Source organism: Lagopus leucura, unplaced genomic scaffold, assembly GCF_019238085.1.
Source record: "Lagopus leucura isolate 7727_CA_CO unplaced genomic scaffold, USGS_WTPT01 227-6_obj-0_obj, whole genome shotgun sequence".
Lineage (NCBI taxonomy): Eukaryota > Metazoa > Chordata > Aves > Galliformes > Phasianidae > Lagopus > Lagopus leucura.
The window spans coordinates 1-27,786 of NW_024965819.1; the positions used below are offsets into that span (position 1 = coordinate 1).

General features: G+C 53.8%; 1 protein-coding gene across 2 annotated transcripts; it reads left to right on the forward strand.

Moving 5' to 3' along the window:
- The first annotated feature begins 19 nt into the window (after window positions 1–19).
- On the forward strand, window positions 20–26,809 carry DHX30 (DExH-box helicase 30). Of its 2 annotated transcripts, XM_042892826.1 has the most exons (19): window positions 20–270; window positions 3,958–4,087; window positions 8,268–8,380; window positions 9,639–9,994; window positions 11,083–11,209; window positions 11,958–12,107; window positions 12,837–12,989; window positions 14,660–15,481; window positions 19,294–19,372; window positions 20,200–20,304; window positions 21,099–21,274; window positions 21,550–21,756; window positions 22,070–22,151; window positions 22,635–22,828; window positions 22,908–23,067; window positions 23,781–23,938; window positions 24,106–24,209; window positions 24,298–24,437; window positions 25,280–26,809. In XM_042892826.1, the coding sequence occupies exons 2-19, from the start codon at window positions 4,039–4,041 to the stop codon at window positions 25,513–25,515; spliced, it is 3,411 nt and encodes a 1,136-aa protein (XP_042748760.1). In that variant the 5' UTR covers window positions 20–270; window positions 3,958–4,038; the 3' UTR covers window positions 25,516–26,809. The 2 variants fall into 2 exon arrangements, with proteins under 2 accessions (XP_042748760.1, XP_042748759.1); XM_042892825.1 differs by lacking the exon at window positions 20–270 and having other exon boundaries at window positions 2,326–4,088; window positions 8,270–8,380.
- The last annotated feature ends 977 nt before the right edge of the window (window positions 26,810–27,786 follow it).

The following is a 27,786-nucleotide window of genomic DNA, read 5'->3' on the forward strand; positions in this document are numbered from 1 at the left end:
CTGTGATGCTTTCCTGTGCGGCTCACTGAGGAGCCTCTGTTAGCGGGGGTTTGGATGGGAGCATCTGCAGAGCTCGGTCCTACCCTGTGGTTCTGTGATTCTGTGATTCTGTGTGATTCTGTGATTTTGAGTTCTTTGGGTTCGTAGTTCCGATTGCAGGAGCTGTGCAGAGCTTTATCTGGAAGGTTTTGTGGATGGTTTTAGTTTAAAACCATTCCTCCGTGTCCTGTCGCTATCAGAGCAAGGAAGAAGTCATCCTCCCTCCTGTTTGTAAGTACCAGAAGGCAGCAGGGAAGGCTCCCCAGGCTAAACACCCTCAGCCAGGCCCCATAGCAGAGATGCTCCATCTCCTGCATGGCCTCCTCTGCACCAATTCCAGCAGCTCCATGTTGCTTTGTGTGAGATAAGTGAATGGAACCATCCCCAAGGTCTTGCTGTGCACCTGTCCTACCCGCACAGGTACAGGAATGATAAAATTCATTTTAAAAACCTTAGAAGTGCAAGTGCCGTGCGTTCAACAAGTTGGTACCTTGCTGGCTATCCACACGTGATTGCTGTTGTTACTAGCTGTGGATACCATTGCCAGTATGGAAAAATAATCTGCAGTCTGAGGCCGGCTTTAAATGGCTGTTAGATTGGTCCTGACACTTGGTCCACTTCCTTGTGAACTGCTACCACGGCCACACAGCTTTCTTCTCCATGTAGACTGTTGATGTACTGGGGGCATTCTTCACTCTGATGAATATCTTAATATCCTGCTGGGTGCTGTGTTGAACAGTTTGTCCTCGCTGCTCCTTGTTGCTTCTCCAGGGATGCTCTGTTTGTTGCTTCTTCAGGGAAGAGAATTTGGGGGAAGGTAGAAACTGCTGAAATGGATTTAATGCTCCTCTGTCTTGCCTGGGTGAGAGTACAGGGCATTTTGTTTGTGCTCCTGATGTACCTGGTGCTGTCTTTGTGTCGGGTCTGTTAAGGGTAACAGAAGGCTTACATTACACACAGGAGTTGTTTGCTTTTTCTTCTTCTTTCAGCGTTACTTGGAGTTACCATTGACTTCCACAGCCAAGTTAGGCTCCAGTGCTCTCTGACTTAGAGAACAGAAATCAGTTAATTGGCTTCTTTGGATTTGTCTGTTATCCAAGGCAGACTTTTAGCATTCGTGAGCTTGGAACTGAGGTTAAAGACATCATGTATGGTTTGGCTTGGAGCTGGGCTGCAAATCGGCTCTGTTTTGTTCTGGGAGTATTAAGCTGCACTCCTTTTAATGGAGCTCCTGCCCAAATATCCATTCTCAGCAGTCGGGATCCGTGAGTTCTGTGGATGAAGGCGCCAAGAAATCCAGTCTGTCAGGGGAGGAAACGTTCTGCAAATCCACTGCTGCAGTTTGGGAATTGTTTCTTTACAAGCTGTGAGCGAGGCATGGCTTCATGCAAAGAAAGATCCTTTCAGCTTCTGATTTCAGGCTATGGATGGGCTGAGGGCAATCCATCAAACCTCGGAGTGCTGTTGGTGTGTCAGATGGTGCTGCTGAATATGGCATTGTCAGCTGGGGAGAAGACATTGTGTCTGGGTTGGCAATTCAGGGTCTGATCTGCAAGCCAGAACTGGGCTTTGTTATTTAAGGATCCTGTTCTTTGCATGAGGATGACTTCAGTATTTGGTCCTCGCTGCAAAGTCACCTCAGAATCTGAGAGATTGGTTCAGTCCTTAAGTCAACGAGTTGTTTTTTGGGCATTTACCAACAATGTCCCTCTTGCCTCCATCTGTTCCGTATCACACAATTCCTCGGGGTATCCTTCTTGAAAGGGGAAGCAACCGGAGGCCAAATAATCCAGGCTGCTGCTCGAGGTTATTATTTATTTCCCATTTATTAAGTGAATTTAATGGCACGCATGGGAATCGTGCTGCTGCTCCTTCCTCCGTGTGTCCGGGGCTGGAAATCAGGATCGACACGAGGAGGGCTGTGATTTCAGTCACTGCTCAGCAGGTGATGCTGTGGGGCGCACTGACAGCATGCTGCTCTGTGTTTGCTGTGCAGCTGCAGGGAATTGGCTGCTAGCGTGTTGGCTCCTGCTGTCCAGGTGGCACTTAGGAGGTGGTTTGGTGTAGGGACGTCTGCTCTGCTGCTGCATTCACCTGTGAGTGAGAAACAGCAGCCTGAGGGCTTTGCTGTCAGTGATGCTGTGGTGACTGTCACCCATGGAGAGCAGTGGCAGCTCGTTGATGCTGTGTGCTGCTGTGGCAGTGCAGGTGGCAGTCCTGGTGTGTGCACTGAGCGCTGCCCACTGACGAGCAGGCTGAAGTATCACCAAGCAGAGCCAGCACGGTGTCCCAGCGTGTGCATGGAGTCCCAAGCTCCTGCACTGCCTGCTCCTCTTGGCTTCTGGAAACGATTTCCCTGCCATTCTTCTTGTGCACTTTGGAGGAAGAACTGTCAAACCTGCCAGCAGTGATGGGTCTTTTTGTATCCCCCGGATCAGTTTTGTTATTGTTGGAGTGGGTTACGTGAGGAGCACTGTTTTTGTTCTACCTTAACCTGCAGCTTGCCAAGCTCTGGTGCAGGGTAACTCCTTCACTACAACCCCATGCTGTCTGTGTTGCTCTGCTTCCCGGTGAGCTCTCGTGCTGCACAGCTCCCTGCAGTATTCTTGTGCCGTGCAGCTGCTCTGGGGATGACAGAGCTGTTCAGTGCTTGCTGGAAGCAGTCCCTGTGTCTCTGTTACAGTGACTGCGGTTGCTGTTCTCAGGAGGACGTGCTGGTAGCTGTGAGAGCCATGTGTGGCTCACTGCTCCTTCCTGGCTCGGTGCTCCACCTGCTCCAGCAGCAGGGGTGGTTGTGTAGCACTCCGTTTGGGGGCTGCTCTCGCTGTGCTTCTGCTGCCAGTCCCCATCTCCCTCAGTGACAGGGAGCAGGCAGTGCAGGAACTTGGACTCTGGGACATTGTGCTGGCTCTGCTTGGTGATCCTTCAGCCTGCTCGCCACAGGGCAGCGCTCAGTGCATGCTCCACAACTGCTGCTGAGTTCTGGCACTGCCACTGGGGCTCTGCAGGTCTGTGCAGCCGATGGCTTTAATTCTGAACCCAGCAATAACTGTGCTCTGCTCTTCTGGATGAGCTTTCTGGCAGACCAGGGCTGCAACTTAACCACCAAGGCGTGGAGCTGAACCAGTGAGCAGTGTTATACAAAGCACATTTCCAGCCACTAAGCGAGAGCTTCAGAGCAGAAGGGACTCGAGATGCAGCAGGAAGCCCCACTGTGTTATTTCACCTCTTCCATGTGTGGTGACTGGATCTAACGTGCAGTGTGTGGGGCTGAGAGCCCAGCTGTAACCCCGGGGTGATGCGTGTGCTTCAGGGGTGCATGCAGACATCAGAGTCTGCTCCAGTTACTGCTCGGTTGGGTTTGGACATCAAAGAGTGACACACAGAGCCTCCTCTGCCTTCATAGTGAGGAAACAGCGCTGGCTCCTTGCACTGAGCTGGGCTTTGAGTTCTGTGCTGGGATATTTGCATTCGGGATCCATCAGGTGTATTCAGAATGTCAGTTTTCCTGTTGTTAGTGTTTTTTAGGGGATGGGGAAGCGATGCCATGGCAGTTTGGAGTGGTCTTAGCGTCTCTGAATCACAGAGTCAGGCTGTGTGGGTGCTGCAGGGAGTATTACTATTATTTTGGAAGGGGTGGGGGGAACAGCAAACCTCTGCATTCCAGGAAAAGCATTGCAGATAGAATATTGTTGGGCATTGTGGATGTGCAGTGCTGTCTTGTATCTGGCTCTCAGGAGGCATCGTCCTGCTGTGCACCATTTCCTGATGCCTGGAGATGTGCACCACTGAATACCTGTGCCTGCTGGGCTGTCTGTGAGCTCAGAGAAATGTGTGCTCTGGTGTTGCAGCACGCCTGGAACAGGACTGCACGAGGATTGAAGTCATTTACATCTCCTGTTGGTTTTTGCCTTCCAGATTCCAGAGACCTGTTAAAGGAATTCCCACAGCCCAAGAACTTGCTCAATAGCGTGATTGGACGGGCCTTGGGCATTTCCCATGCAAGGGACAAACTGGTGTACATCCATACCAACGGGCCCAGAAAAAAGGTAAGCCTGCTGTGCTGGGGATGGCAGCTGTGGTGCACAGGAGGGAGAGTGAGCCAGGAATGCTTCTACACCTGGAAGTGAGCCTTTAATGGAGAAAATGACATCACTGCTTTAATTCCACGTGGTAGTTGGAGGATAATCTTTCAGACTGAAGGTTTTCTCCCTCCCTGTTCTCTATTTTCACATGGTTTAGTAGTGCATAGATGTAAATCCTGTCCCTCCTTTGGAACGTGGAAGGGTGAATTCTTTCCTTGCTGTTCTCAGCAGGAAGGTGCACAGTCTGCCCTCACGCGTGTTGGGCTGTGTAACCCACCGCCTTAGAAACAGAAAGCAAAGGGCTGTGTTTCAGACCTTAGCAGGGCTGGATTTTGTTGTTTTTATGTTCTGATAGAGAAAATGCCCAAGAAAGCCTAAAATGTTTAATTGCAATCAGAAAAGGAGAATTTGCTTGCAACGGAGGGAGGCTTCTCGTACAATTAAGGGCAAAGGGAAACCCAGGGTTTGTTGTTGTTGAATGAAGGAGAGCAATTCCAGGCAGATGTTCTGCCAAAGAGTCGGAGCCCTCCTTGGTGCAGGGCTCACATCCCAGCCTGTGCTGTGAATGCAGCAGCTGTCCTGAGGGCTCAGCTCCTTCTGCCACACAGCCCCAGCCCTCCCACTGCAGAGCAGGGCAGCCTTTCCAGCTGAAGTTGAACATCCATTCCAGGATTTCAGTTCACATAGAGGCACATTTTCCAATAATGTTCTATCTTAAAATTTCCCAGGCGGTTTTTGTGACCTCATCTTTTGTGAGCATCTCTGTTTTAGGCGATGCATCAGAATGGGTACAGAATCATAGAATGGCCTGGGTTGAAAAGGACCAGGACGATCATCTAGTGCCAACCCCCTGCCATGGGTACTTCAGAGTTGCTTTGTTATCTGTGGGTGCATTGCCTGCTTTTCCTCAAGCAGTACTGCAGTTTTCTAATGTATGTTGTGCAATGCCATAAGCAGTGCCTGTGCTGAAAAAGTGCAGAGACGGCAGAACGAGTGAGGCAAAGTGGGGAAGTCTTGTTTGGAAGAGGACAAGGCTTCTTTTTGAGCTCAGAGTATGTTGGCCTTTGTGAGACAGCTCTTTCCTCAGCAGGTCTGCCTCTTCATGCAGAGCCCCTCAGCAAACATGCAGCAATTTCCTGGGGTAAGATGAGATTCAGGTTGCAGGTAGGCAGATGGGTGGAGGCTGTTGAGAGGCAGATCCTTGTAGGTGGGGCTTTTCCAGCAGACCTGAACACCACCTCAACAGCATCACAGAATGGCCCAGGTTGGAAGGGACCTCAAGGATCACGAAACTCCAACCCCCCACCAATGCAGGGCCACCAACCTCCCCATTTCACAGCAGCCCAGGCTGCCCAGGGCCCCATCCAACCTGGCCTCCAACACCTCCACGGATGGACGGGGCATCACAGCCTCTCTGGGCAGCTGTTCCAGCCCCTCACCGCTCTCACAGCACACAACTTCCCCTCACATCCAACCTCCAGCTGCCCTCCCTCAGCTCCAAACCATTTCCCTCGTCCTGCTGCCATCTCCCCTTGCCAAGAGCTGACTCCCCTCCTGGCTGCAGGCTCCCTTGAGGCACTGCAGGCTGCACTCAGGTCACCCCGCAGCTTCTCTTCTCCATGCTGAACAAGCCCAGCTCCCTCAGCCTGTCTTTGCAGGGAGGTGCTGCAGCCCTCTGAGCATCTTTATGGCTCCTCTGGACCCTCTCCAACAGCTCCCTGTCTTTCTTGTTCTGAGGGCTCCAGCCCTGGACACAGCACTGCAGGTGGGGCCTCACAAGAGCAGAGAGGGACAATCACCTCCCTGTCCCTGCTGCCACCCCTCTGCTGATGGAGCCCAGGATACCATTGGCTTTCCAAGCTACAAGAGCACCCTGCTGGCTCACAATCAACTTTTCATCCATCAGGACCCCCAGGTCCTTCTCCACAGGGCTGCTCTCAAGCACCGCTCCTTCCATTCTGTACGGATGCCTGGGATTCCTCCGGCCCAAGAGCAAAACTCTGCCCTTTGCTGTGTTGAACCTCCTTGGTTCACCTGTTCCCACCTTTCCAGCCTCTCGAGGTCCCTCTGCATGGCATCCCTTCCTTCCACCGCATCGCCTGCGCCATTCAGCTGGGTGTTGTCAGCAAATGGCTGAGGCTGCACTCGATTCTGCCATTGCTGTCACTGATGAAGATGTTACAGAGCACTGGTCCCAAGACAGAGCCCTGGGGGACGCCGCTTGTTACCGGCCTCCACCTGGACACAGAGCCATTGATGACCACCCTCTGTCTGCGGCCTTTCAACCAGTTTCTTATCCATTGAGTGGTCACCCATCAATTCCACATCCCTCCAATTTGGAGATGAGGATGTGGTGGGGGACCGTGTCCAAGGCCTCGCTCAAGTCCAGCTAAATGACATCAGTCGCCTTCCCCTTGTCCACTGATGCCGTCACTCCATCACAGAAGGCCAACAGGTTGGTCAAGCACGACCTTCCCGTGGTGAAGCCATGCTGGCTGTCTCAGATCACTCACCCATTCCTCATGTGATCAGGCATGTCGTCCAGGAGGATCTGTTCCACGATCTTCCCAGGCACAGAGGTGAGACTCACCAGCCTGTAGTTCCCATGTCCTCCTTGCTCCCTTTCTTGTCCATGGCAGTGACCTGACCCTTCCTGCAGTCACCCAAGACCTTGCCTGACAGCTACGACTTTTCAGATATGATGGAGAGCAGCTCAGCAGCCACCTCAGCTCCTTTGGAGCCCTGGGCTGCAGCCACCCGGCCCATAGACTTGTGCACATTCAGTCTCATGAGGTGGTCTCAGACCTGCTCTGTCCTCACAGTGGGGGGGATTTACTGCCCCAGTCCCCACCTGGAGGTTTAGGGATGCAGGGCTCAGGGACATGAGAAGAACTGGAATCCTGGCCGCCAGTGAAGACCGAGGCAAAGAACCCATTGGGTCCCTCAGCCTTCTCTCCATCCATTGCAACCAGTTCTCCTTTTGCATTTACAAAGGAGGCACGCTTGCTGTGGCCTGTCTCTTCTGCCCAATATACCTGTAGAAAGTCTCCCTATTGTTTTTCACATCCCTCGCCAAGTTCAGTTCTGCCTTGGCTTTCCTGATCCCACGTCTGCAAGTCCAGACTCCATCCCTGTGTTCTTCCCAGCTGACACAGCCTTGTTTGCAGAGCTTGTTGCACTTTTTTTGCCCTCAGCTGCCCAGCAGGTCCTTACCAAGCCACACTGGTTTCCTGCCTCCTCTGCCCGCTTTCTCATTCAGAGGGACGGAGAGCTCTTGTGCTCTCAGGAAGGCATCCTTGAAGAGCAGCCAGCTCTCCTCAGCATCTTTGCTTTTAAAGACAGCATCCTGGGGAATCTCGGCCAACAGTCCAGTGAACAGCTTAAAGTTGACACTCCCAAAGTTCAGGACCTGGTGCCACATCCCTCGAGATCACGAACTCGACCAGGCTGTGCTCACTGCAGCCCAGGCTGCCTCCAACCTTAACGCCTTTAATTAATCATCTCATCCACACTGGTGAGCAGCAGGTCCAGCAGCGCTTCACCTCTGGTTGGTCTGTCCAACACCTGGACCAGAAGGTTATCAAGGGATTCCAGGAGCCTCTTGCAGCTTGCTGTGTGGTCTTTCTGACAGATCTCTGGGTGGTTGAAGGCCCCCATCAGGACGAGAGCTGTGAGCACGACACATCTGAAGCAAGGAAGCCTTGCCAACAGACCCCCCTTGGTCAGGTGGCCTGTAGATTCTGCCTGCCACCAGCTGGCCTTTGTTGGTCCCACACCTAACTCTAACCCACGGGCTCTCAAGCTGTTCCTGCCTGTTTCTCAGAGGGAGCTGCTCACAGTCTATCCACTCCTGGATGTAGAGGGCAACTCCCCCACCCTTCCTACCTCACCCTTGTAAAGAGCCAGTAGCCCTCAGTGGTGGTGTTCCAGTTATGGCAGTCATCCCACCATGTTTCCATGATAGCAACAAGGTCGTAACTTTCATCTTTGCTGCAGCAACAGGAGAGAATTCCTTGGACATATCCTCTTTGAGCCTTAGAGAAACTCAGCTACAGATCAGCAGGGCTGGGAGTGGAACGAGTTCTGGATGTGGGATGGTTTTTTAAAAGGGCAGAGTTCAGCTTCTGGTGTTCTTTGCATTTCAGAAAGTCACTTTGCACATAAAGTGGCCTAAGAATGTGGAAGTAGAAGGCTATGGGACCAAGAAGATTGATGCTGAGAGACAAGCGGCAGCTGCTGCGTGCCAGCTCTTCAAGGTGAGCTTTTGTTCTTCCTCCATAACTTGATGAAACGAGCCTTTGAGCATGCAGGCCTTGCCTGTTCTGCTGATACCCCTTCTGAATTTCTCTGTCTTTGCCTGTTGACCTTCTTAGTTGGCCTGTGTGGAGTTTCCCTCTCATCCACGAATAGGAGCAGTGCTTCCTGTTAAGGAGCCTGGAGGAGGTGCTGCAGGTGGTCCGACAACAGGAGAACTTGTAATTTGCTTGTAGACCAAGAAACGTGCATTTAGAAGTAACTGTTTAGTTTTCAAGCTGAGCCTTCAGATCTCAAGGATTGCAGCCTTAAAGCCAGCAGTTTCTTCAGCTGGTTTGTTGAATCCTGTGATTAGCAGAACTTGTTCCTCTGGTTGGCTGTACCTGCAGCACAGTTGGTGCCCATTCAGTTCATGTTCACTGAACACGTGGTTGTTTTAGCCCTGTTCTTCTGCACTCAGTGAAAGCACTGTTTCTGGCTGTCTTTGAAACCCTGAAAGTTTTCATAGGGAAACAGTTGCAGTATGCTGTTTGTAAATTTGGGGAATCACTGAACTCTTCTCACTTTGGAACTAGAAAGCAAACAAAGCCAAAATGAACAACAAATAAAACCAACTAACAGCAAAAACCAGCTAACCCTGGAACCATAGATTAAGCATGCAAAGTTTTAGCCGTGTGATGTGCCAGCTAGAGCTGAAACCAACAGGAAAACCTGGTGATGGGAGGCTTTGTGCAGTCCTAGCTGTAGAAATAGGCCCAGTGCTGCTCTAAGTGAATGGTCATCAATGCGGGCAGCGTGGCACTGTTAACTGGGGCAGAGGGCATCTGAATATGGCTTCTGAGTACAGCAGCAAAGTGAATTCTTGCTGTGCTAGGCACTCCTACAGCACAGAGTGATACAGCCTTATCTAACGGAGGTCCTCTGAGAGCTAAAGGTGGAATGGATTGTAGTGGTCTGGTAAGACCTTGACAAAAAGGTGCTGAATGCGTTAAAACCTTGTAAAACACCAATAGATCCTGGCCCAGCCTTACTAAGGAGATACAGAATTCCAGGCAGCTGTGCTTTGGGGAGGGAGCTTGGTGTACGAATGTCCTTCCTTAAGTGTGGCTGGAGGAAAGCTTTGAGATTCTCTAAGTTCCCTTTCTGTGTGACGCGAAGGAGCCGCTCCTGCCCTTCCCTCCTTCACCAGAGGTGATGCTCCCTGCTGTCACCTTTCTGCCTCTTTACCGCTGCTCCATAACTGTCGTGTCTCTCTGGTAGGGCTGGGGTTTGCTGGGGCCCAGGAATGAGCTGTTTGACGCTGCCAAGTACCGGCTGCTGGCTGACCAGCTGGGCTGCCCCGATGAGAGGTGGTGCTCGGAGGGCAAATGGCGCTCCAAGTCCGGCCCTTCCCTCGCCGACCTGTCGACCTGCTGGCGGCGGATGGAGCCTGACGACCCCATCCAGCCCATGGAGCAGGGCAGGATGGCCAAAGCCATGAGGAGAGAAGAGCTGGAGGAAGGGGAGCTGGAGGAAGGGGAACTGGAGGAGGGAGAGCTGGAAGAAGAGGCGATCGATGTCTCCGATTATTTACCCATGGCGCATCAGGACGCTCGAACTCCTGGCAGAGATGCGAGGTGAGTCTGCCAGGCAGCTGCTGATGCAGGGCAGTAAAGTAGAGAGATTTTTTTCCTTTGTGGCTGATCATAGAATCATAGAATCACCAAGGTTGGAAAAGACCTAAAAGCTCACCCAGTCCAACCGTTCACCTATTCCCAATAGCTCCCACTAAACCATGTCCCTCAACACAACATCCAGCCTTTCCTTGAACACCCCCAGGCTCGGTGATTCCACCACCTCCCTGGGCATCCATTCCAGTGCCTGACCACCCTTTCTGAAAAGTAATACTTCCTCATGTCCAGCCTGAATCTCCCCTGCCGTAGCTTGAAACCATTCCCTCTGCTCCTATCACTAATGACACGAGAGAAGAGGCCGACCCCCAGCTCACCACAACCTCCCTTCAGGAAGTTATAGAGAGCAATGAGGTCTCCCCTGAGCCTCCTCTTCTCCAGGCTGAACATTCCCAGCTCCTTCAGCCTCTCCTCATCAGCCCTGTGTTCCAGACCCCTCAAGGGACCCCCTGCAGGTGGACCCAGCACTGACTGTGGTGCCGTTTTGTATGTGAGAGTGAGGCAGCCTGACCTTGTGCCTGATGGTTTTCACAATGGAAAGCCCAAGTGCCATCTTTGGTGTCCTGGGCCTAAAGAGATTTCTATGTCCAGAAGCAATGCAGGTAGGAATCCTTTTCCAATCCCCTAAATGTTGGGGGCAATGCTAAGTCTGCTCCTTTTCATCGCCATGCTTGCTTGACTTTATGAGCAGAAATCTTACATTTCAAGTAGTCAACAAGAGAAAAATCAGTAGGGTCCTGGTGGTGGTGATGGTTGTTTTGAGGAATGCTGTTGGATGCAGAAATAAGTTAACCCTGCCTTGTTTTTTTTTTGTTTTAATCAGTTAAAAGCTGTTTATTCAGTCTGGTTCGTAATACTGCTGTAATGTTTTAATTGCTGCTCAGGGTGATTGTTCTGTAATTGACAGATTTTAGTAGTAAGAGCAGCCTGATCAGGTGACTGAGGTTACCTGTACTCAGCAGCAGCCCTGAGGTGAGGTGGCTCTGAGGACAGAGAGGGGATGTTGGTGTATCAAACTGTTCTCTTCCATCCAGCCGAGGAGGGAGTTCCATTGAAATGACAGATGACAACACTGCCATCCGTGCTCTGACGCAGTTCCCGCTTCCCAAAAACCTCCTGGCCCAAGTGATTCAGATTGCAACCTCTTCCTCCACAGTCAAGGTAAGGTGCTGTTTGCTCCCTGCCCTGGGACCTGCAGTGAGGAAGCTCTGAGGCTCCAGTTGGGCTCTCTTTGGATGCTGCTTTGGGCAGCTGGATGTTGGGGGGAGAAGGGAGGTTAATGAGGCTGACAAAAGTCAGCCTGAAGAGTGGGAGAAGTCTTGGTGGGAGAGAAGGAGATGAAGCACCAGGAATGCTGTTACTTGAGGTCCAGGCAATAGAGGAGCTGTTGTTTGCATGAAGGAGTCTGTTTTCTAAGATAAGTTGGCATTTCCTCTAATGTCTGCACCAAATACAAGTCTGTGTTACTCAGAACTGTGTCATTTCTGCGCTGGTGGAATCTTTCCTCGCTTCGGCTCTTGCCAGCATCCAGCAGTTCTGCTCCTTGATGTGTGTCACCCACCTCCTTTCCAGACCCCACGTGCTTAGCTGTGCTCCATCCCATGTGCTGTCAGACACGTTCTTCTCCACACAGCTGTCTGCTTTCACTTTTGCCTCAACTTATGGGCTTGAGGTGGAATTTATGCTGATAGAATGGCTGGGTTGCAAAGGACCACGATGCTCATCCAGTTTCAACTCCTTGCTGTGTGCAGCACACCAGGCTGCCCAGAGCCACATCCAGCCTGGCCTTGAACGCCTCCAGGGATGGGGCATCTGGAATTCTGTGCAATAAACACTCTGCTTAGAAGTGTTAGGGTGTCATTTAAAGTCAGCCTGTGTCAGGCTCTCCCCCCTCTCTCCCACCCTTCAGGAATACATGCAGTTCCGTACGGTTGGCACCAAGACCAAGATCTGCAAGCTGACGCTGCGCTGGCCCTGTCCCATGACTTTTGCAGCCAAGGGCCGTCGTAAGGTGGAGGCAGAAAACAAAGCAGCAGCCTTGGCCTGTCAGAAGCTGAAGGTAAGCACACACGGCTCCCTCCTGTCACACAGAGATGCTCCTTGCACCTGACTCTCCGTATTTGAGCCTGATGTGATGGCGTGTGAAACTTCCTTACCTCTGATTTCATACCCAGTCAACCTATATTTCCAAACCTCTGGAATCGATCCCAATTGCTGTCGTACCCCTCTGGTATCAAACCTGTGAGGACCCTTTAAGGCTGTTTTGAGCTCTCAACAAAGTGATGGGTGGGGATTGCTCTCAAAGTGTTGCTCTCTTGGACACCTCGGTGTCTGCTGGGACAGACTGCCTTCCTGTTCTCATAGATGAGCTCATCTGGCAACATGGCTGCATTAGGTTTCTCTGTGGACTCTAAAGCTGTCAGAGGAAGTCCAGGAAAACAGCATAAGGCCTGGTACTGAGCTGTCCCAGCGTACCAGGACTGCAGCAGGAGAGTTAACAGCCCATGCCAGCAGGGTTTTGTCACTAATGGCTGTGGCTGTGGTTTCTTTGACGGGTCTTATTGAGACCTTGTGAGCACCATGCTGAGGGAGTGAAGCCTTTTGCTTCCACGTGTCCATTTCTGCAATAGGAACGAGTCCTGTTCCTTGCCCTGGTAAAAGCAGGACACGAAGGGTTGGGGCTGCAGGGTGGGCAGTCAGCCCATCACAACCTGCTGGACCCATCTCTGTTGTCATGACGCGTGCAGCCATCTCGTCTGATGTTCTTCTTTGCTTTTGTCCTTCTCAGAGCCTTGGCCTGGTGGACAAGAACAACAACCCACTCAGCCATGCTATGTATAACATGACTTCCCTCCGGGAGCTTGGTGAGAACCAGAGGAAGCCGTGCCACATCAAAGTCCCTGAAGCAACCCTGCGTAAGATTGAGAACTATCTGAATCATGTAAGGCTCAGAACCGCCTTTGGTTGATCACCTTTAACTTCAGAAATTGTACACTGGCTGGGAACTCTGTGTCGTGGTGCTGGGGGAGTTTATGGCTCAGTGTTTTGCTGCAGAACTGATCAGTCTTTGTTGAGCCTTGGAGAAAGGAGACCCTTTATGTGCAGCGGGCCTTCTCTGGATTCTTTGTTACAAGCAGATCTTGCTTCCCTAAAACTGGTTCTGCTTTGTTCCTTTACAAGGCCAGCTGCTGGTAAATTTGCAGATCTCCTTTGGCAGTGTCTCTTCTAGCATGTGCAATGTAGTGGTGGGTGCAGGTCCCCCAGCACCTGCCTGTGCTCACCCAGGAGATCCCTCTCCCTGGTGGGAGGCTGGTAGGAGCTGAAGCAGCGTTCCCTGGGGGCAGGACGGGGTTCCCTGGGAGCATTCATCATCAAAGCAGGAGTTAGTGCTGAGGTTAGCTGAGGATGAGTGTGGCACAGGTATAAAGTCTGCAGCTAATTGAAGTCATTGGAAGTAGTGCCCACGTTTGGAAGGTGACCGGTGGTCGCTGTGCCACGCTGATGCGCTTTGGAGCTGCACGATGTGGATCTCTGGGATGTTTACAGTTTTTGCAGATACCATAAATGAAGCAGTGGTGAGAATGTTAGGAAGCCAAGCCTGTGCCTAAGGCAGCAGCTGCTTCTCAGTGAGCTGTTCTAAGTGGCTGAATCAAGGGTTGGAAAAGTTAGAAAAACAGCAACATCTTGTGAGTGCTTGGTCTGCCTCCATGTGTACGTGCCGTGAGCTGTCACAGTGCATGCAAGGCTTGCTTTTGTGACTCTGAAGAAGCCTGAATCCAGAACTACTGATCTGCAGCTGGACCTTTAATCCTCTGAACATCTGGGTCTATGGTTTGGTTTGTGTTCCTGACAATTCCACTGTTGCTCCTTTTAGTTATTTCTGTGGGATGTTTGGCTTTTTTTTTGTTTGTTTTTAATTTAACCAGGACTGAATATTTCTGGCCTAGCTAAGCACTTAAATTTTGTGCAAGTTACCTGTCTGGACTTCCTGAGTGTGAGGAGAGTGGTGGGACAACTTGATGGTATCAAACGTTTGGTTTCTGGGGTGGATGCATCACTTGCATACAGTGTAGACACTGAGTTGGAGAGTGTAAGGTACAGTTCTGTGCCTGTCAGTTTCACATTGGTGTTAGTGTTTCTGTCAGGACAGATCATAGAATCACAGAATGGCCTGGGTTGCAAAGGAGCACGATGCTCATCCAGCTCCAACCCCTGCTGTGTGCAGGTCGCCAACCAGCAGCCCAGGCTGCCCAGAGCCACATCCAGCCTGGCTTTGAATGCCTGCAGGGACGGGGCATCCACAGCCTCCTTGGGCAACCTGTGCCAGTGCCTCACCACCCTCTGGGGGAAAAACTTCCTCCTCATATCTAACCTGGACTTTAGGAGACACAATAAGGAAATTGCAGGGAGCTGCTCAAGTTGCAGTCTGAGTTGAGGTCATTTAAAGTGAGAATTAGGAGGCTGAGTTACGCAAAGTCTAAAGAGATTTGAATGCAGCTTTTTGGTCACTGCAAAACCCATCTGACCGAGTCCCTTTTGGGCACTTATTTCTTTTCTCCTTCTGATGACTGTCCCCAATCTGTCCCTCACAACTTGCTCCATCTCTCCCAGTATCCGGTGGACATCAGGGAGTCCAGGCCCCGGATTGCTGATGACATGATGAACCTGAGCAAGGAGTCGGGCGCCATCAGCGACGCCATCACGGGGAAGACGTACATCCCTATGCTGGAAGCGGAGGAAGTGCGCCTCAGTCAGAACCTGCTGGCCCTCTGGAAGAGGAGGGGATCCTCGTGGCAGGAGAGCCACCCGCTGCCCGTGGACCCTCACAAGGACACCATCCTCTCAGCCATCGAGCAGAACCCCGTGGTGGTGATAGCGGGAGATACGGGCTGCGGGAAAACCACGAGGATCCCTCAGCTCCTGCTGGAACATTACATCCTGGAGGGACGCGGCGCCCGCTGCAACGTCGTCATCACGCAGCCCAGGAGGATCAGCGCCATCTCGGTGGCCCAGCGCGTGGCGCAGGAGTTGGGTCCCAACATGAGGAAGAACGTGGGCTACCAGGTGCGGCTGGAGAGCAAACCCCCGGCCCGGGGAGGAGCCCTGCTCTTCTGCACCGTGGGCATCCTGCTGCGGAAGCTGCAGGGAAACCCCAGTCTGGAGGGTGTCAGCCACGTCGTGGTCGACGAGGTCCACGAACGAGATGTCAACACGGATTTCCTGCTCATCCTGCTCAAAGGCATCCAGAAGCTCAACCCCGACCTGCGCCTGGTCCTGATGAGCGCCACAGGAGACAATCAGCGCTTCTCCCATTACTTTGGGGATTGCCCTGTGGTCAAGGTGCCCGGTTTCATGTACCCAGTGAAGGAGTACTACCTGGAGGAGATCCTGGCCAAGCTGGGTAGGCACCGACACCGGCACTACGAGATAAAGGTGGGTATGTGTGTAGCGTGGCCTTGAAGCTCTTTCCCCCTGCACGAGGGGCTTTGGCATATCAGCAGGGGGAGAGTTTGGGCCTGCAACTGGTCCCTCCTTCCTGTTGTTTGTGAGCAGTGTTCGCTTAGCTTTCGTTCCAAGTCAGCACTCACGAGCTAAATTCAGCTTAGCGGTATCCCTTGTGTTTTAGTTAAGTTATGGGTGAAGGCAGCTTCATGTTGGGGTTTAAGTTGCTTTTTTCCCCTCTTTGGTGTGTGTGTCTGAGTAAGCTACCAGCTCCGTGTGCTTGTGTGTGTGCAGCATGAGAGTCTGGTGCAGGATCCAGATGGCTGTGCCTCGCAGCAGTCGTGTTAGCGGGCACTCGTCGTCCTGCAGCACTCGGTTCCTTCATGGCTGCTTTGTGCAACTGCTCTGACTGCTCCACGTTGTTCTTTGAAGAGTGCCTCCAGGGCTGTACTGCAGGTAACCTCGCTTCAGTGGCACCACAGAGTGCTTGAGATTGGAAGAATCCTCCATTGCAGGTTCTTCTAGGCCAGCCCCCCTGCTCAGAGCATGGTCAGCCCAAGCAGGCTGCTCAGGAGGAGCTTTTCAGCATCTCCAAGGGTAGATACTTTGCAGCTTCTCCAGTGTTCAATCTCTCCCTAAGTAAAGATGGATTTTTCCTGTGCTTAAATAGAATTTTCTGCACAAATAAGTGCCCGTTGCTTCTTGCCCTGTCAGTGGGCACTGCCAAGAAGAGCCCTCTTCTTCATTAGAAAATATTGGATATTCCCATTGAATAATTATACAGGTTAAGCTGCCTCTACTCCAGGCTCTCTGTCCTTCCTCACAGCAGGCATGTTCCAGACCTTCATCATCTCATGGCCCTTCCCTGGACTCGCTCTGGTGGCTCTGCTTCATGTGGGAACCAGACCTGGCTGCTGTGTGCTCACCTGAGGAGCAGGATCACCTCTGCCAACCTGCTGCCAGTGTTTGGTGCAGCCTGGGGAGCTGGAGCTCGTTCTGGCTTGTGTTCAGTTTGGTGTCCATCAGGATTCTAAGCAGCTTTCCAGCTGGCCCTCAGCCTGTCCAGGAGTTTGCTCCTGAGGCTGCAGACTTTGGCTTTCTTCTTTCTGAACCACGCGAGGTTTCTGTCAGCCTGGGGAAGTTCCTGTCTGTGTCTGAGCAACCATCTGGTGTATCAGCCGCATCTCCTAGCTTTGTATCATCAGCAGATTTGCTGAGGGTGTCCCGTTGCTTTCAGGGCCACCTTCCTGTTTCTGCTGTGGCTGAGATTTTTACCCTGCTCCTTTTAGACTGGCCTGACACACTTGTTCCAAATTACTGAGACATAAAAGCTGCTGTTCTGTGCCTGGTGGATTTGAAGGCCTGGGGTACGCATGGCATACTTCTGTCCCATGAAATTTCCCTTAAGTGTTGCTACTTATGAGGTGCTATTCAGGTTCCCAGGTTCCCAAGTGTCAGCTAGCTTTCAAGCCTGGAGAACAGGAAAGAGAATGCATAATAATCACAGCACAGCAAAGGAAGCTGGCAGTGCTGTGACTGGAGCAAGTGCCAGATGGAGCCAGAGCAGGCTCCTGAGCTTCCTGCTCCTGGGGAGGCCATCCAGCTACAGGCACTTGCTCTCTCCAGAAGATGTTTTGGGAATCTGTGCACCTTTCTGTTGGATCACTGCTTATTGCTCCACACGTGTCCTCCTGGGACCACAGAGTGTCCAGAATTGGAGGAGCCCATGCTGATCGTTCAGTCCAACACTGGGCAACCTAAGAGTTGAACTGTAGATGTGAGAGTGTTGTCCAAGTGCTTTTTGAGCACCCAACAAACTGGGGGCTGTGACCACTTCCCTGGGCAGCCTGTCCCAGTGCCTGACCATCTCTTCAGTGAAGAATTCTTGTTTAGTATCTGTCCTGATCCTTGCCTGACGCAGCTGGGAGCCATTCCCTTTCATTCTGCCACCAACGATCAGCACTTCCTCTGCTCCCCACCTTGAGGAAGCTGCAGACAGCAGTGAGGTCATCCCTCAATCTCTCAGTGGAGCAGACCAAGTGTCTTCAGCTGCTCCTCATAAATTGTGCCCTCTAACCCTTTCACTCTTTGTTGCCTTGCTCTGCACACATCCTGATATTTTATATCCTTTATACTGTGGATCCCAAAGTACTGCACGCCGTTCTTGAGGTGAGGCCACAGCAGTGCTGAGTGCAGTGTGACCACTATCACTGACCTCATCAAGTGAGCTTACCTGTGCTTGCTGCCCCCCAGGACACTCCTGCCCCGTTGGGCTGCTCAGGCAAGTTGCTGACTCCTATTGAGCTTACTGTGAAGCAGAGCCCCTCGATCCCTTCTGAGGGGCTGCACTCCAGCCACTTGTCCCCAGGCTCTGTGTACATCCAGGATGACTGCATCCCTGCTGTAGAATTGGTTGTTTGCTCTTAGTTAATTTCACATGCTTGGTGATTGCCCAGCACTCTATCAGGCTGCTCTGCAAGGCCTCTTTACCCTTAAGGGAATCAGTGGCTCTTCCCAGTTCAGTATCATCCAGAAATTTATTCAGTGCACTCAGCTCTTGTGTCCAGGTCTTTGAGTGAAGTACTGAAGGGAACTGGCCCTAAAATGAAGCCCTGCAGAGCCTGGCTGCTGACATTGCAGTGTGCCCTAGAAGCCTTTGAGCCTGGCCCATCACTGCTCTGTGTCTGGCTGTGTGCTGGACCCTTTGTCTACAAGGATACTGTGACATTATCAAAAGCTTTGCCAGAAACCTCGTAGCCCATAGCTGGTGGGTGAAAAGAAGGGAGTGGAACCTTGTCATAGAAGACTGTAAAGCTAGTAAGGCACGACTGGTCTGCTGTGAACCCATGTTGGTTCTGACTGATGGCATCTTGCAAGTGTTTCTTCACTAACTCCTAGAACAGCCATCAGAAGTTTTCAGGTACTGATTGCCACCATCATCTTTCTTGCCCTTTTTAAAGATCAGAGTAATGTGAGCAAGCTTCCAGTTGGCCAGGATTGACCAAATTCCTAAGACTGGCAGCAGATAACAGAGAGGCCTTTCAGGACCCTGGGATGAATCCCATTGGAGTCCATAGACTAACTGCATTCAGTTGCAGCAGTAAATCAAGTCAGCTGGGAGCTGATCACTCCTAGGTTGTGGTGCTCCAATGCAGGGTTGGTGTTAAGGTGGAGGTGAAGAAGCCATTGAATGTCTGCTTTATCTTATCCCTGCTTGGAGATGGCCAACTTTATCAAGTAAAAATCAACACAACAAAAGAATGCACCACTTCTTTCTAACTATCCATCACAGCTTCGGTTCGGAGCTTTGGCCATGTGAGTTTCTTCCTGTGAAGGCAGAGGGCACCTCTGTAGTCCTTCTGTATATCCTGACCTTGCTTCCAAGCCCGCACGCTTTGCTTTTCTGCCTGAGTTCCAGGAGGAGTTCCCTCTTCAGCAGGCTGCCTTCTGCCTGCTTGCTTGGCTTCCAACACGCTGGAATTGCCTGTTCACACACTCTGAAGAGATGGCTCTTCAAATTCCACCACCAGTGGGGGCCCCTTTCCCATTCCTGCCCGGTTCCTCGAGCAGCCTGCTCTCCTACAGCCCACGGCAGTGGCTCTGCTGCCTGTCTTCTCCGTATCGCCCAAGATTTTCAGCTCAGCCATTGCATGATCACTGTGGTTGAGGCAGCCACCACTCATCACTTCACCCGTGAAACCTTCTCTATTTACAAACAGCAGAGCTGGGATGACACTCTTCCTGTCAGCTCCCTTAGTACCTGTATCAAAACGTTACCTTGCTGTGCTTACTGTTTTATCCAGCAATCAGATGATGAATGTGTCCTTGATCTTGATCTGATCACCGACCTTGTACTCCAGATTGACGCCCATGGAGAACCAGGTAGGTTCTGTTTTGCCCCCTTCCCTTTTACTCTTCCTGGGGGAAAAAAAGAAATGGTATCTGCAGAGCCCAGACCCCTGGCAGAGAAAATACTGCCAGAGCACCCTGCATTCCTGCTGCAGTGAGTGGTGGCAGGCAGTGTGATGTGACCTCACTCTGAGTCTCTGACTGAGCCAACATCTGAGTCCTCCACGTCTCAGCCAGAGGAAGTGAACAGTGCTCACAGCAGTCCCTCAGATTTATTTCTGGAGTCCAGAAGGGTCTCTGGGGGCTGGGTTGGGTGCTGATCCTGCACTGGTGCCTCAGTCGTTGTGTCCCGAGGTCCAGCAGTTGCTGGGCTGATGTGCTGGACTCATTGGTGCACCAGCCTGTGCTGCACTGTTTGGTTACGTTCCTGTACTGCAGAACCATCCCCACTAGGTGCCATGCCCTAAGAGGTGATGGGGCTGTAAAGAAGGCAGTATTCTAAGATTACTTCTAAGGGCTTTCAATGTTTTAAGGCTGTTAGAAGGCATTCACTCCCAGAATGCAGCTAGCCTTGTTCCTTTTTGGTTTTCAGCTCTGTCCTGATGAGTTCACAGAATTGGATGCAGCAGGTGCTGGGGTGGGCTGCCCTCAATGGCTGTGCCTGTCCCTTGTTCAGAAGTACGATGGCAGTTCCTTTAGTGATCAGCTGGCAGTGGGCATCACAGCCCTGGGCCCTGCAGGTTTCTTGGACCGAGGGGAAATTAAGGGCACGTTCTGTCTGTGCAGCAGCAGCAGTTTCTGTGTCCCCACCTGGGGAGGATGCTTGCATTCCCACGCCACGTGTTCTTGCTCTGTTTCAGGTGGGATCCTCTGCTTTCTGCCCGGGTGGCAGGAAATCAAAGGGGTGCAGCAGCGCCTGCTGGAGATGCTGGGCTCCCAGAACAGCCGGTACCTCGTCCTGCCAGGTGAGATGGGCCAGGCTTCTCCCCAGCAGCCAGGAGAGGGGCAGCTGACTGCATGAACCACTCCAGCAGCTGCACGTAGATACAGAGCGAGTCTGTGTGCTCTGATGTATGAGGAGTGCGTGCAAAGCACAAATAACTCCTAGCAGAGGCTGGCCAAACCTGTGTGAGATCAGGTAAGCTGCCTTCCTGTCTGCCTCTGGCAGTGCAGAGTTAGGTGAGGAGGAGACTGATGCATTCTGTGTCACTGGAGCCTTGATAGAAGAGCTCTTCAGGACTGTTTTGTGGGATGTCTGTTGCTCACCTTCTACTTGTGAATGTCATGTTTTAGGTTTCCCTCCTGGGATACAGAACAAGTCAGTATTTCCCTGCAAAGCTTGAAAGATTTTTGTTCTGTTTTGGATTTCTTGCTTTAACAGTCTTCTGCATTCAGTGTCAGACAGGTCAGAGGGGTGCATCTCTGAACAGCTCAGTTGCTGATTAATGCAGGTGCTCTGACAGAACTGCACGTTCCTGTGCTTCCCTGCTCTGTGCAGTTGCTGGAAATCTCTCTGTCACTGATTTGTAGTATGGAAAACAGGATATAAAAATGTTATGGGCTCTTGTCAGCATGCATTTCTGATGGAGTGAAACCAGGCAGCAATGGGGCTATCCATCTCCTGCCTCAGACCTTTTGAAAAGGGGAAGCTGAAGGACTGGGGAAGGGATGGGATGATGTTCTGGTGGTGCCAGCCACCTCGTCCTCGTGCAGCAAAGCAGCTCAGCAGGGCAGGGCTGACTCTGCTTTTCCCTGCCAGTGCACTCCAACATCCCCATGATGGACCAACAGAACATCTTCCAGCGGCCTCCGCCTGGCGTCAGGAAGATCGTCCTGGCCACCAACATCGCTGAGACCTCCATCACCATCAACGACATCGTCCACGTGGTGGACAGTGGCACGCACAAGGAGGAGCGCTATGACCTGAAGACCAAGGTACCAGGGCCGAGGGGAGCACTGAGCTTTGCAGGCCGGGCGGGCACCCAGCAGATGGCATCCTGATGGCACCCGTGTGCTGAGTGCCTCAGGCCTCTGCGCCGCTGCTCGCTGGAGCACGGCAGTGCTGGGATGCATGACAGGGCTTCCCCTGCCCTTCAGCGGGACGGTCGGTGGGTTGTGAGGAGTTCCCGGGGTCTGCAGAACAGATGGAAGGCTGTGGCTGTACTGGGCAGAGCTGTGGGAGCATTCATATCTAATCCTTCTCCTTCCAGGTGTCTTGCCTGGAAACAGTCTGGGTGTCCAAATCGAACGTGGTGCAGCGGCGAGGGCGCGCCGGCCGCTGCCAGTCGGGGTTTGCCTATCACCTCTTCCCTCGCAGCCGCCTGGACAAGATGCCAACATACCAGGTGCCAGAGATCCTGCGCACCCCGCTGGAGAACCTGGTGGTTCAGGCCAAGATCCACATGCCAGAGAAAACAGTAAGCAGCCAATTGAACCAGCATGCCGGGGGCCCGCTCCAGAGATGAGCTCTTGCCTCAATCCAGTGCTGATGGCTCTAGTTCCTGCTTCCCTATATGCACTGTTATCCAGAGAAGACCAGAAAATACAGAGATTATTTTGATGACAGAGTATTTCTAGAGCTAGACTCTGTGCGTGAGTGGAGAGGACTGTGCTTATGTCCCTGTAGGGGAAACGAGGGGAACTCATGGCCCCGAGGCAGAACAGTGGGCTCACGGAGGCTTTTCCATGTGCTGGGAAACATGCCTTTTGTTTTCCTTCTGTGTATTGCAGGCAGTTGAATTTCTCTCCAAGGCTCTGGACAGCCCTGACATCAAAGCTGTGGATGAAGCAGTGATTTTGCTGCAGGAAATTGGTGAGCTAATGCAATGTCCTGGTGTGGGTGTGATGGGAACGTGTTTGCTGTCTGAATGTGGGAAGTGAGAGCTGGCACAGGATCCTGTGGGACAGACTGGGCAGGATTGTCCCCAGATAAGGATGGCAACTGCACACATTGTGGTGCTGGTTCATTTCCTGCACTGCTTTGCTCAAGGAGAGGGGAGATCTTTACTCAGAAGTTGGTGAGGCGCCCCAAGCTGCAGTGCCCGCCCTTGGAGAGGTGCCTGAGGCTGTGACTGGGCCCTGGGCCCATGGCAGGGGTTGGACCTGGGGGGCTTTCGGGGTCCTTTCCAACCCCAACCGTTCTGAGATTCCACGGCCCCCGTGCTGCGTGCTTTATTGAGTTACACCAAATAATCCAAGCACTGAGATCCTCCTGGCAGATCCCCAAAGCAGCTGGCTGCCACTTGTCTCCTGCTTGGAGCTGCTGCTGACGCCCTCGCGTGCGGCTCTGTTGCAGGGGTGCTGGACCAGCGAGAAGCCCTCACCACCCTGGGCAAACGCCTTGCCCAGATCTCCACAGACCCTCGGCTGGCGAAGGCCATCGTCCTGGCATCCATCTACCGCTGCCTCCACCCTCTGCTCGTCATCGTTTCCTGCCTCACCCGGGACCCCTTCAGCAGCAGCCTGCAGAACCGTGCGGAGGTGGACAAGGTGAGGAGACCTCCAGGAGGAGGCTGGGAGCAGGCAGGAGAGGGGCTGTCGCCTGGCTGACCTTGCGTCCCTCTGCCAGGCCAAGGCCGTTCTGAGCAGGGAGAGCGGGAGCGATCACCTCGCCTTTGTCAGAGCCGTGGCGGGCTGGGAGGAGGTGCTGAGACGCAGAGACAGCCGTGCCAGGGATAACTACCTGCAGGACTACTACCTGTACGGCCCCAGCCTTCGCTTCATCAACGGTGAGTCCCACGTGCCTGCTGAAGCACTGCTCCTGTTTAATACCTCAGTGCTGTGCTGGGTCCCGTGCTGTCAGAAAAACGTGGGGGGCCAGGAGTGTGTCCAGAGAGGGGCAGCAGAGCTGGAGGGGTCTGGAGCCACGGTGCTATGGGGAGTGGCTGAGGGAGTGGGATGGGTCGGTCTGGAGCAGAGGAGGCTTAGGGGAGGCCTTGCTGCTCCCCACAGCTCCTGAAAGGTTGGGGTGAGGTGGGTTTGGCCTCTGCTCCTAGAAGCAATAGTATGAGAGGTGACGGCCTCAAGTTCCAACAGGGGGAGGTTCGGGTTGGATATTAGGAACAACTCCTACTCCCTAGGAGAGTGGTTGGACGCTGGCACAGCTGCCCAGGGAATGGGGGGGGTTACCAGCCCTGGGGGTGACCAGGACTGTGGAAATGTGGCACTCAGGACTGTGGGCAGGGTGGGCTTGGGCTTGTGGGTCTCAGAGGGTTTTTCCAACCTGAATGATTCTATGAAAAGCAGAGTGCAGAAATGGGATTGGCCTGCAGGTGAATCCTGGCTTTGGAATTCAGGAGTGCAGAGGCAGCCCCGGCGGCAGGAGGCCACAGGTGCCAAGGCAGAGCCTCCAAGCTGAGCTGGAGCTGGAGCTGCCCTGCTGGGGTTGTTTCGTTGCTGGTGGGAGAGCAGAGGGTTCAGCAGTGCCGTCTGTTCCCTGCAGGCCTTGTCAAGCAGTTCTCAGAGAACCTCTACGAAGCCTTCCTGGTGTCCTCGCCATCTGACTGCACCATGCCTTCATCTGTATGTAACCAGTACAGTGAAGAGGAGGAACTGGTCAAGGGAGTCCTCATGGCCGGACTCTACCCCAACCTCATCCAGGTACAGGCTCCCCACTCTGCACTCACTGCTGGGCGTCTGGATCCTCCTCTGAGGAGCGGGGCTGCGCTGCTCGGTTCTTGGAGGTTGGCTGGGAGCCGCCCAGGTGGGATCTTGTCCAGGACAAAGCTGCTCTGTGGGCAGAGCCTGAGGTGTTCTTCTCCTTCCAGGTGAGACAAGGCAAGGTGACCCGCCAAGGGAAGTTCAAGCCCAACAGCTACGCGTACCGGACAAAGGCGGGCACCGTTCTGCTTCACAAGTCAACCATCAACAGGTGAGCGAGCCACGCGTGTGGACGCACCGGCCCAGAGCCTCGGGGCTCTGCTGCGTCCGGCGATGGCTGACAGGGCTCCCCTGTGCAGGGAGGCCTCCAAGCTGTACAGTCGCTGGCTGACCTATTTCATGGCGGTGAAGTCCAACGGAGGGGTGTTTGTGCGGGACTCCTCCCAGGTCCACCCGCTGGCTGTGCTGCTCATGACTGACACGGACATCCACGTCCGAGGTGAGTGTGCAGGGCTGGGGGCAGCCTGGGGTGAGCCCTGGGGGAGGGATTTGCTGGGCTGGGCTTCAGTGGGGAGGAGCAGGTCTGTCCTCTGCTCGGCCCTTGTGAGGCCCCGTCTGCAGCACTGCGTCCAGGCCTGGGGCCCCCAGCACAAGAAAGGCACGGAGCTCTTGGAGCGGGTCCAGAGGAGGCACTGAGGTGCTCAGAGGGCTGGAGCAGCTCTGCTATGAGGAGAGGTTGAGGGAACTGGGCCTGTTGAGCTTGGAGAAGAGAAGGCTGCATGGAGACCTCAGGGTGGCCTTCAGTGCTTGAAGGGGGCGGATAAACAGGAGGGGGAATGGCTGTGTGTGAGGGTGGGGGGTGATGGGACAAGGGGAATGGTTTTAAAGTGAGACAGGGGAGGTTTAGGTTGGATATGAGGAGGAAGTTTTTGAGCCAGAGGGCGGTGAGGCACTGGCACAGGCTGCCCAAGGAGGCTGTGGATGCCCCATCCCTGCAGGCATTCAAGGCCAGGCTGGATGTGGCTCTGGGCAGCCTGGGCTGCTGGTTGGCGACCTGCACACAGCAGGGGTTGGAGCTGGATGAGCATCGTGCTCCTTTGCAACCCAGGCCGTTCTGTGATTCCTGCTGTGTGCTGCTTTAGCCCCTGCACTTTGGATGCTGCTGCTGTTGGGCTCCAGCCCAGTGGTGCAGGCAGCCTGGAGCTCTGCCCTGTGCCCACGGCTTGGCTTGGCCCAGCCGAGGCCCTGCGAGCTGTGCAGTGCCTGTGGTGCCCCTGGCAGAGGCAGAGCAGCAGCTCCACACCATTCTGGCTCCTCACCCGCTCTCTTCTCCCCACCAAGACGACGGCTGGCGAGCGACCGTCTCCCTGACGGACAGCGACCTCCTGGTGCTGGAGGGCGACTCCTACACCATCCGCCTGCTGCGCGACTTCCGCGTCTCGCTCTCCAAGATGGTGGAGACGTGTCTGTGCTACGAGATGGCGGCCATCCCCGGCGACCTGCACCACCAGCACAGCCAGCTGCTCGACATCCTGGTGGATCTGCTCAAAGGCCCTCCCGGCAGCTTCGGCGCCTGAGGCGGAGCCGGAGGATTTTGTGGGGACTTGTAATTTGTATAAAGATGTTCACAAATGTTTATTTAAATAAAAGTTCTATTTATCCCTTGTGAAGTCATCTCTCTCCATCCTAGAAGATTAATGTTGTCTGATCTCCTGCTGTCGGCTCCGTGCATGGTCACCAGGAGGAACAACCAGCGCAGCACCGCCCGGACCAGAAGCGCCGATGGAAGCCGATGGGCGCCGCGCACCCTGAACTGGACCACGAGGCTGCGGCTGCGCCGTCCTCTGCCCATCCCCACAGGGCCGGGAGGGAGCAGCGCTGGGCAGAGCTGAGCTTCTCCAGCTCTGGAATGCGGATCTCAGCCGTCGGATGCAGCAGCAGCAGCACAGCTCCATGGCTCCCAGCCCGGCACAAGGGAGAAAGACGCGGCGGCGACGCTCGGCTCGGGATCGGTGACGCCTGGGATCCGCGGTGCCTTGGCACCCTGTGAGACGTGACTCGTTGTTCCCGGCCTGCCTGTACTTTTTGTCTCTTGCGTTGTTCTTATGATTTTGTATGATTTCTCGTCCTCCCCGCGCCCAGGAGCTCGGATCCCTGGCCTTGTGCACCGCAGGACACCGCTGTCGCTGTCACTGTGCCTGCGAGCGCGGCTCCTGCAGGCGGCCAGGAGCACGGGCACAGAGCCTTTGTTTTGTACGAGCGGGGACCACGTTTGTGCAGGAGGAGGACTGGGACGGCACTGCAGTGAAGGAGCTCTGGAGTTCGGTCCCTGTCGGTGCCACCTACCTCACAGGGCTGTTGTGAGGCTTCGTTCCGTTCGTTCCCTGTGGGCCGCTGGGCTGCGGGCAGTGCAGGGGCGATGCTGAGGGCCCACGTTTTGTTTTTATTCACCATTTCTTACGCTCTTTGTACCTGAAGTCAGGGCCGGGGCCCCTTTTTGTTCTGCACTGCGATTTCGTTTCCTCCTCACGGCCTTTCAGGAGCGGAGCTGCAGCCCCGGCCGTGCGAACTGATGGGCGGCGATGGGCGCAGCGTGCGGAACTCATTCATTTCACTTGCTTGAGGTTGTCACTCTGAGTTGAGCAGTGTTTGTTTCTTTCAGCCTGTATGAGGGGCAGGATGGGTTTGGGTTTTTTTTGGTTTTTTTTTTTTTTCTTCCCTTCCAGCAGGTTTAAAAACAAAAAAAAAGACTAAGCTATTGTCTAAATGGTTCAGAACTAGTGTGATATTGGGATACTTCAGTGGCTGTTATGTGATACTGGATCTTTTTACAACATAGATTAAAGACAATAAAAAGGGATAGAGTAGTAACAGCCTCTGTCCTCGTCCTTCTGTTCAATGGGAGCGGGGCTGTGCTTGGGGAGGGTTGGGGGGCTGGGTGCTCTCCATTGTAGCCTATGGGGCAAAGAGTTGTAGGTGAAGCCTCCCAAGGGCCCCCGGCTGCCTCCCCCCCCACAAACAACGCAGCCACGCTGAGGGCAACATCGAGAAGCTTTATTTATTTCAACTCGTTTACAATAGGAAGAGAATCACAACATCAAATCAGGAAATGGTGCTCAGGAGACAGACACGCAAAGCCCTGCGTGGGTACAGAGCAGCTCTGCCCCACTGCCCCCAGGGGGGGACCCCGACCCTCTGCCCCACTGCTGTGCAGCTCCGACCCTGGAGCTGCAGCACAACCTCCGTACAGCACAAAATAATGAGGAAACATCACATGTAGCCAACGCTCCCCGCACTCCTCACAGTGAGGTACGCATCGTCCCCCCCACGGGTGGGGAAACTGAGGCAGAGGGCTTCTATGACTGCCCAGGGCCGGGAGCCTGGTGCTGCGCTCGCCCCACATGGGGCCGAATGCGTCTGCGTGCGCTGCCCCACATCCTGCCCCACGTCCCGGGGTGACGGAGCGATGCTGAGCGCTCGGGAGATGCGGGAGGAGCCCCGTGTCTGATGGATCCCAGACACCAGCTGGCGGCCAGCGAGGCTCTGTGTGCAGGGATGGCACGGGCAGCGCCGCGGGGAAGCCGGGTGGGGATGGGGTGAAGGACGGAGCGCTCCTCCGCTGTGCCCTGGGCTTTGTGCCCAGACCCGGGGGCTGCTGCTGACAAATTCTGCCCAAACGCCACCACTGAGAGCCAGGGGGAGCCCAGGGGCAGCAGAGCGCGCTACATTCAGTCCGCAGCCGGGACAGTAAACTGCTTGTACAGTAGAAAAAGGCCCATAGTAACCACACCGGCAATGACACGGCAGCCCCTGGGGGCCGACAGCCGCTTGGCCGCTCTGAGCCCCTC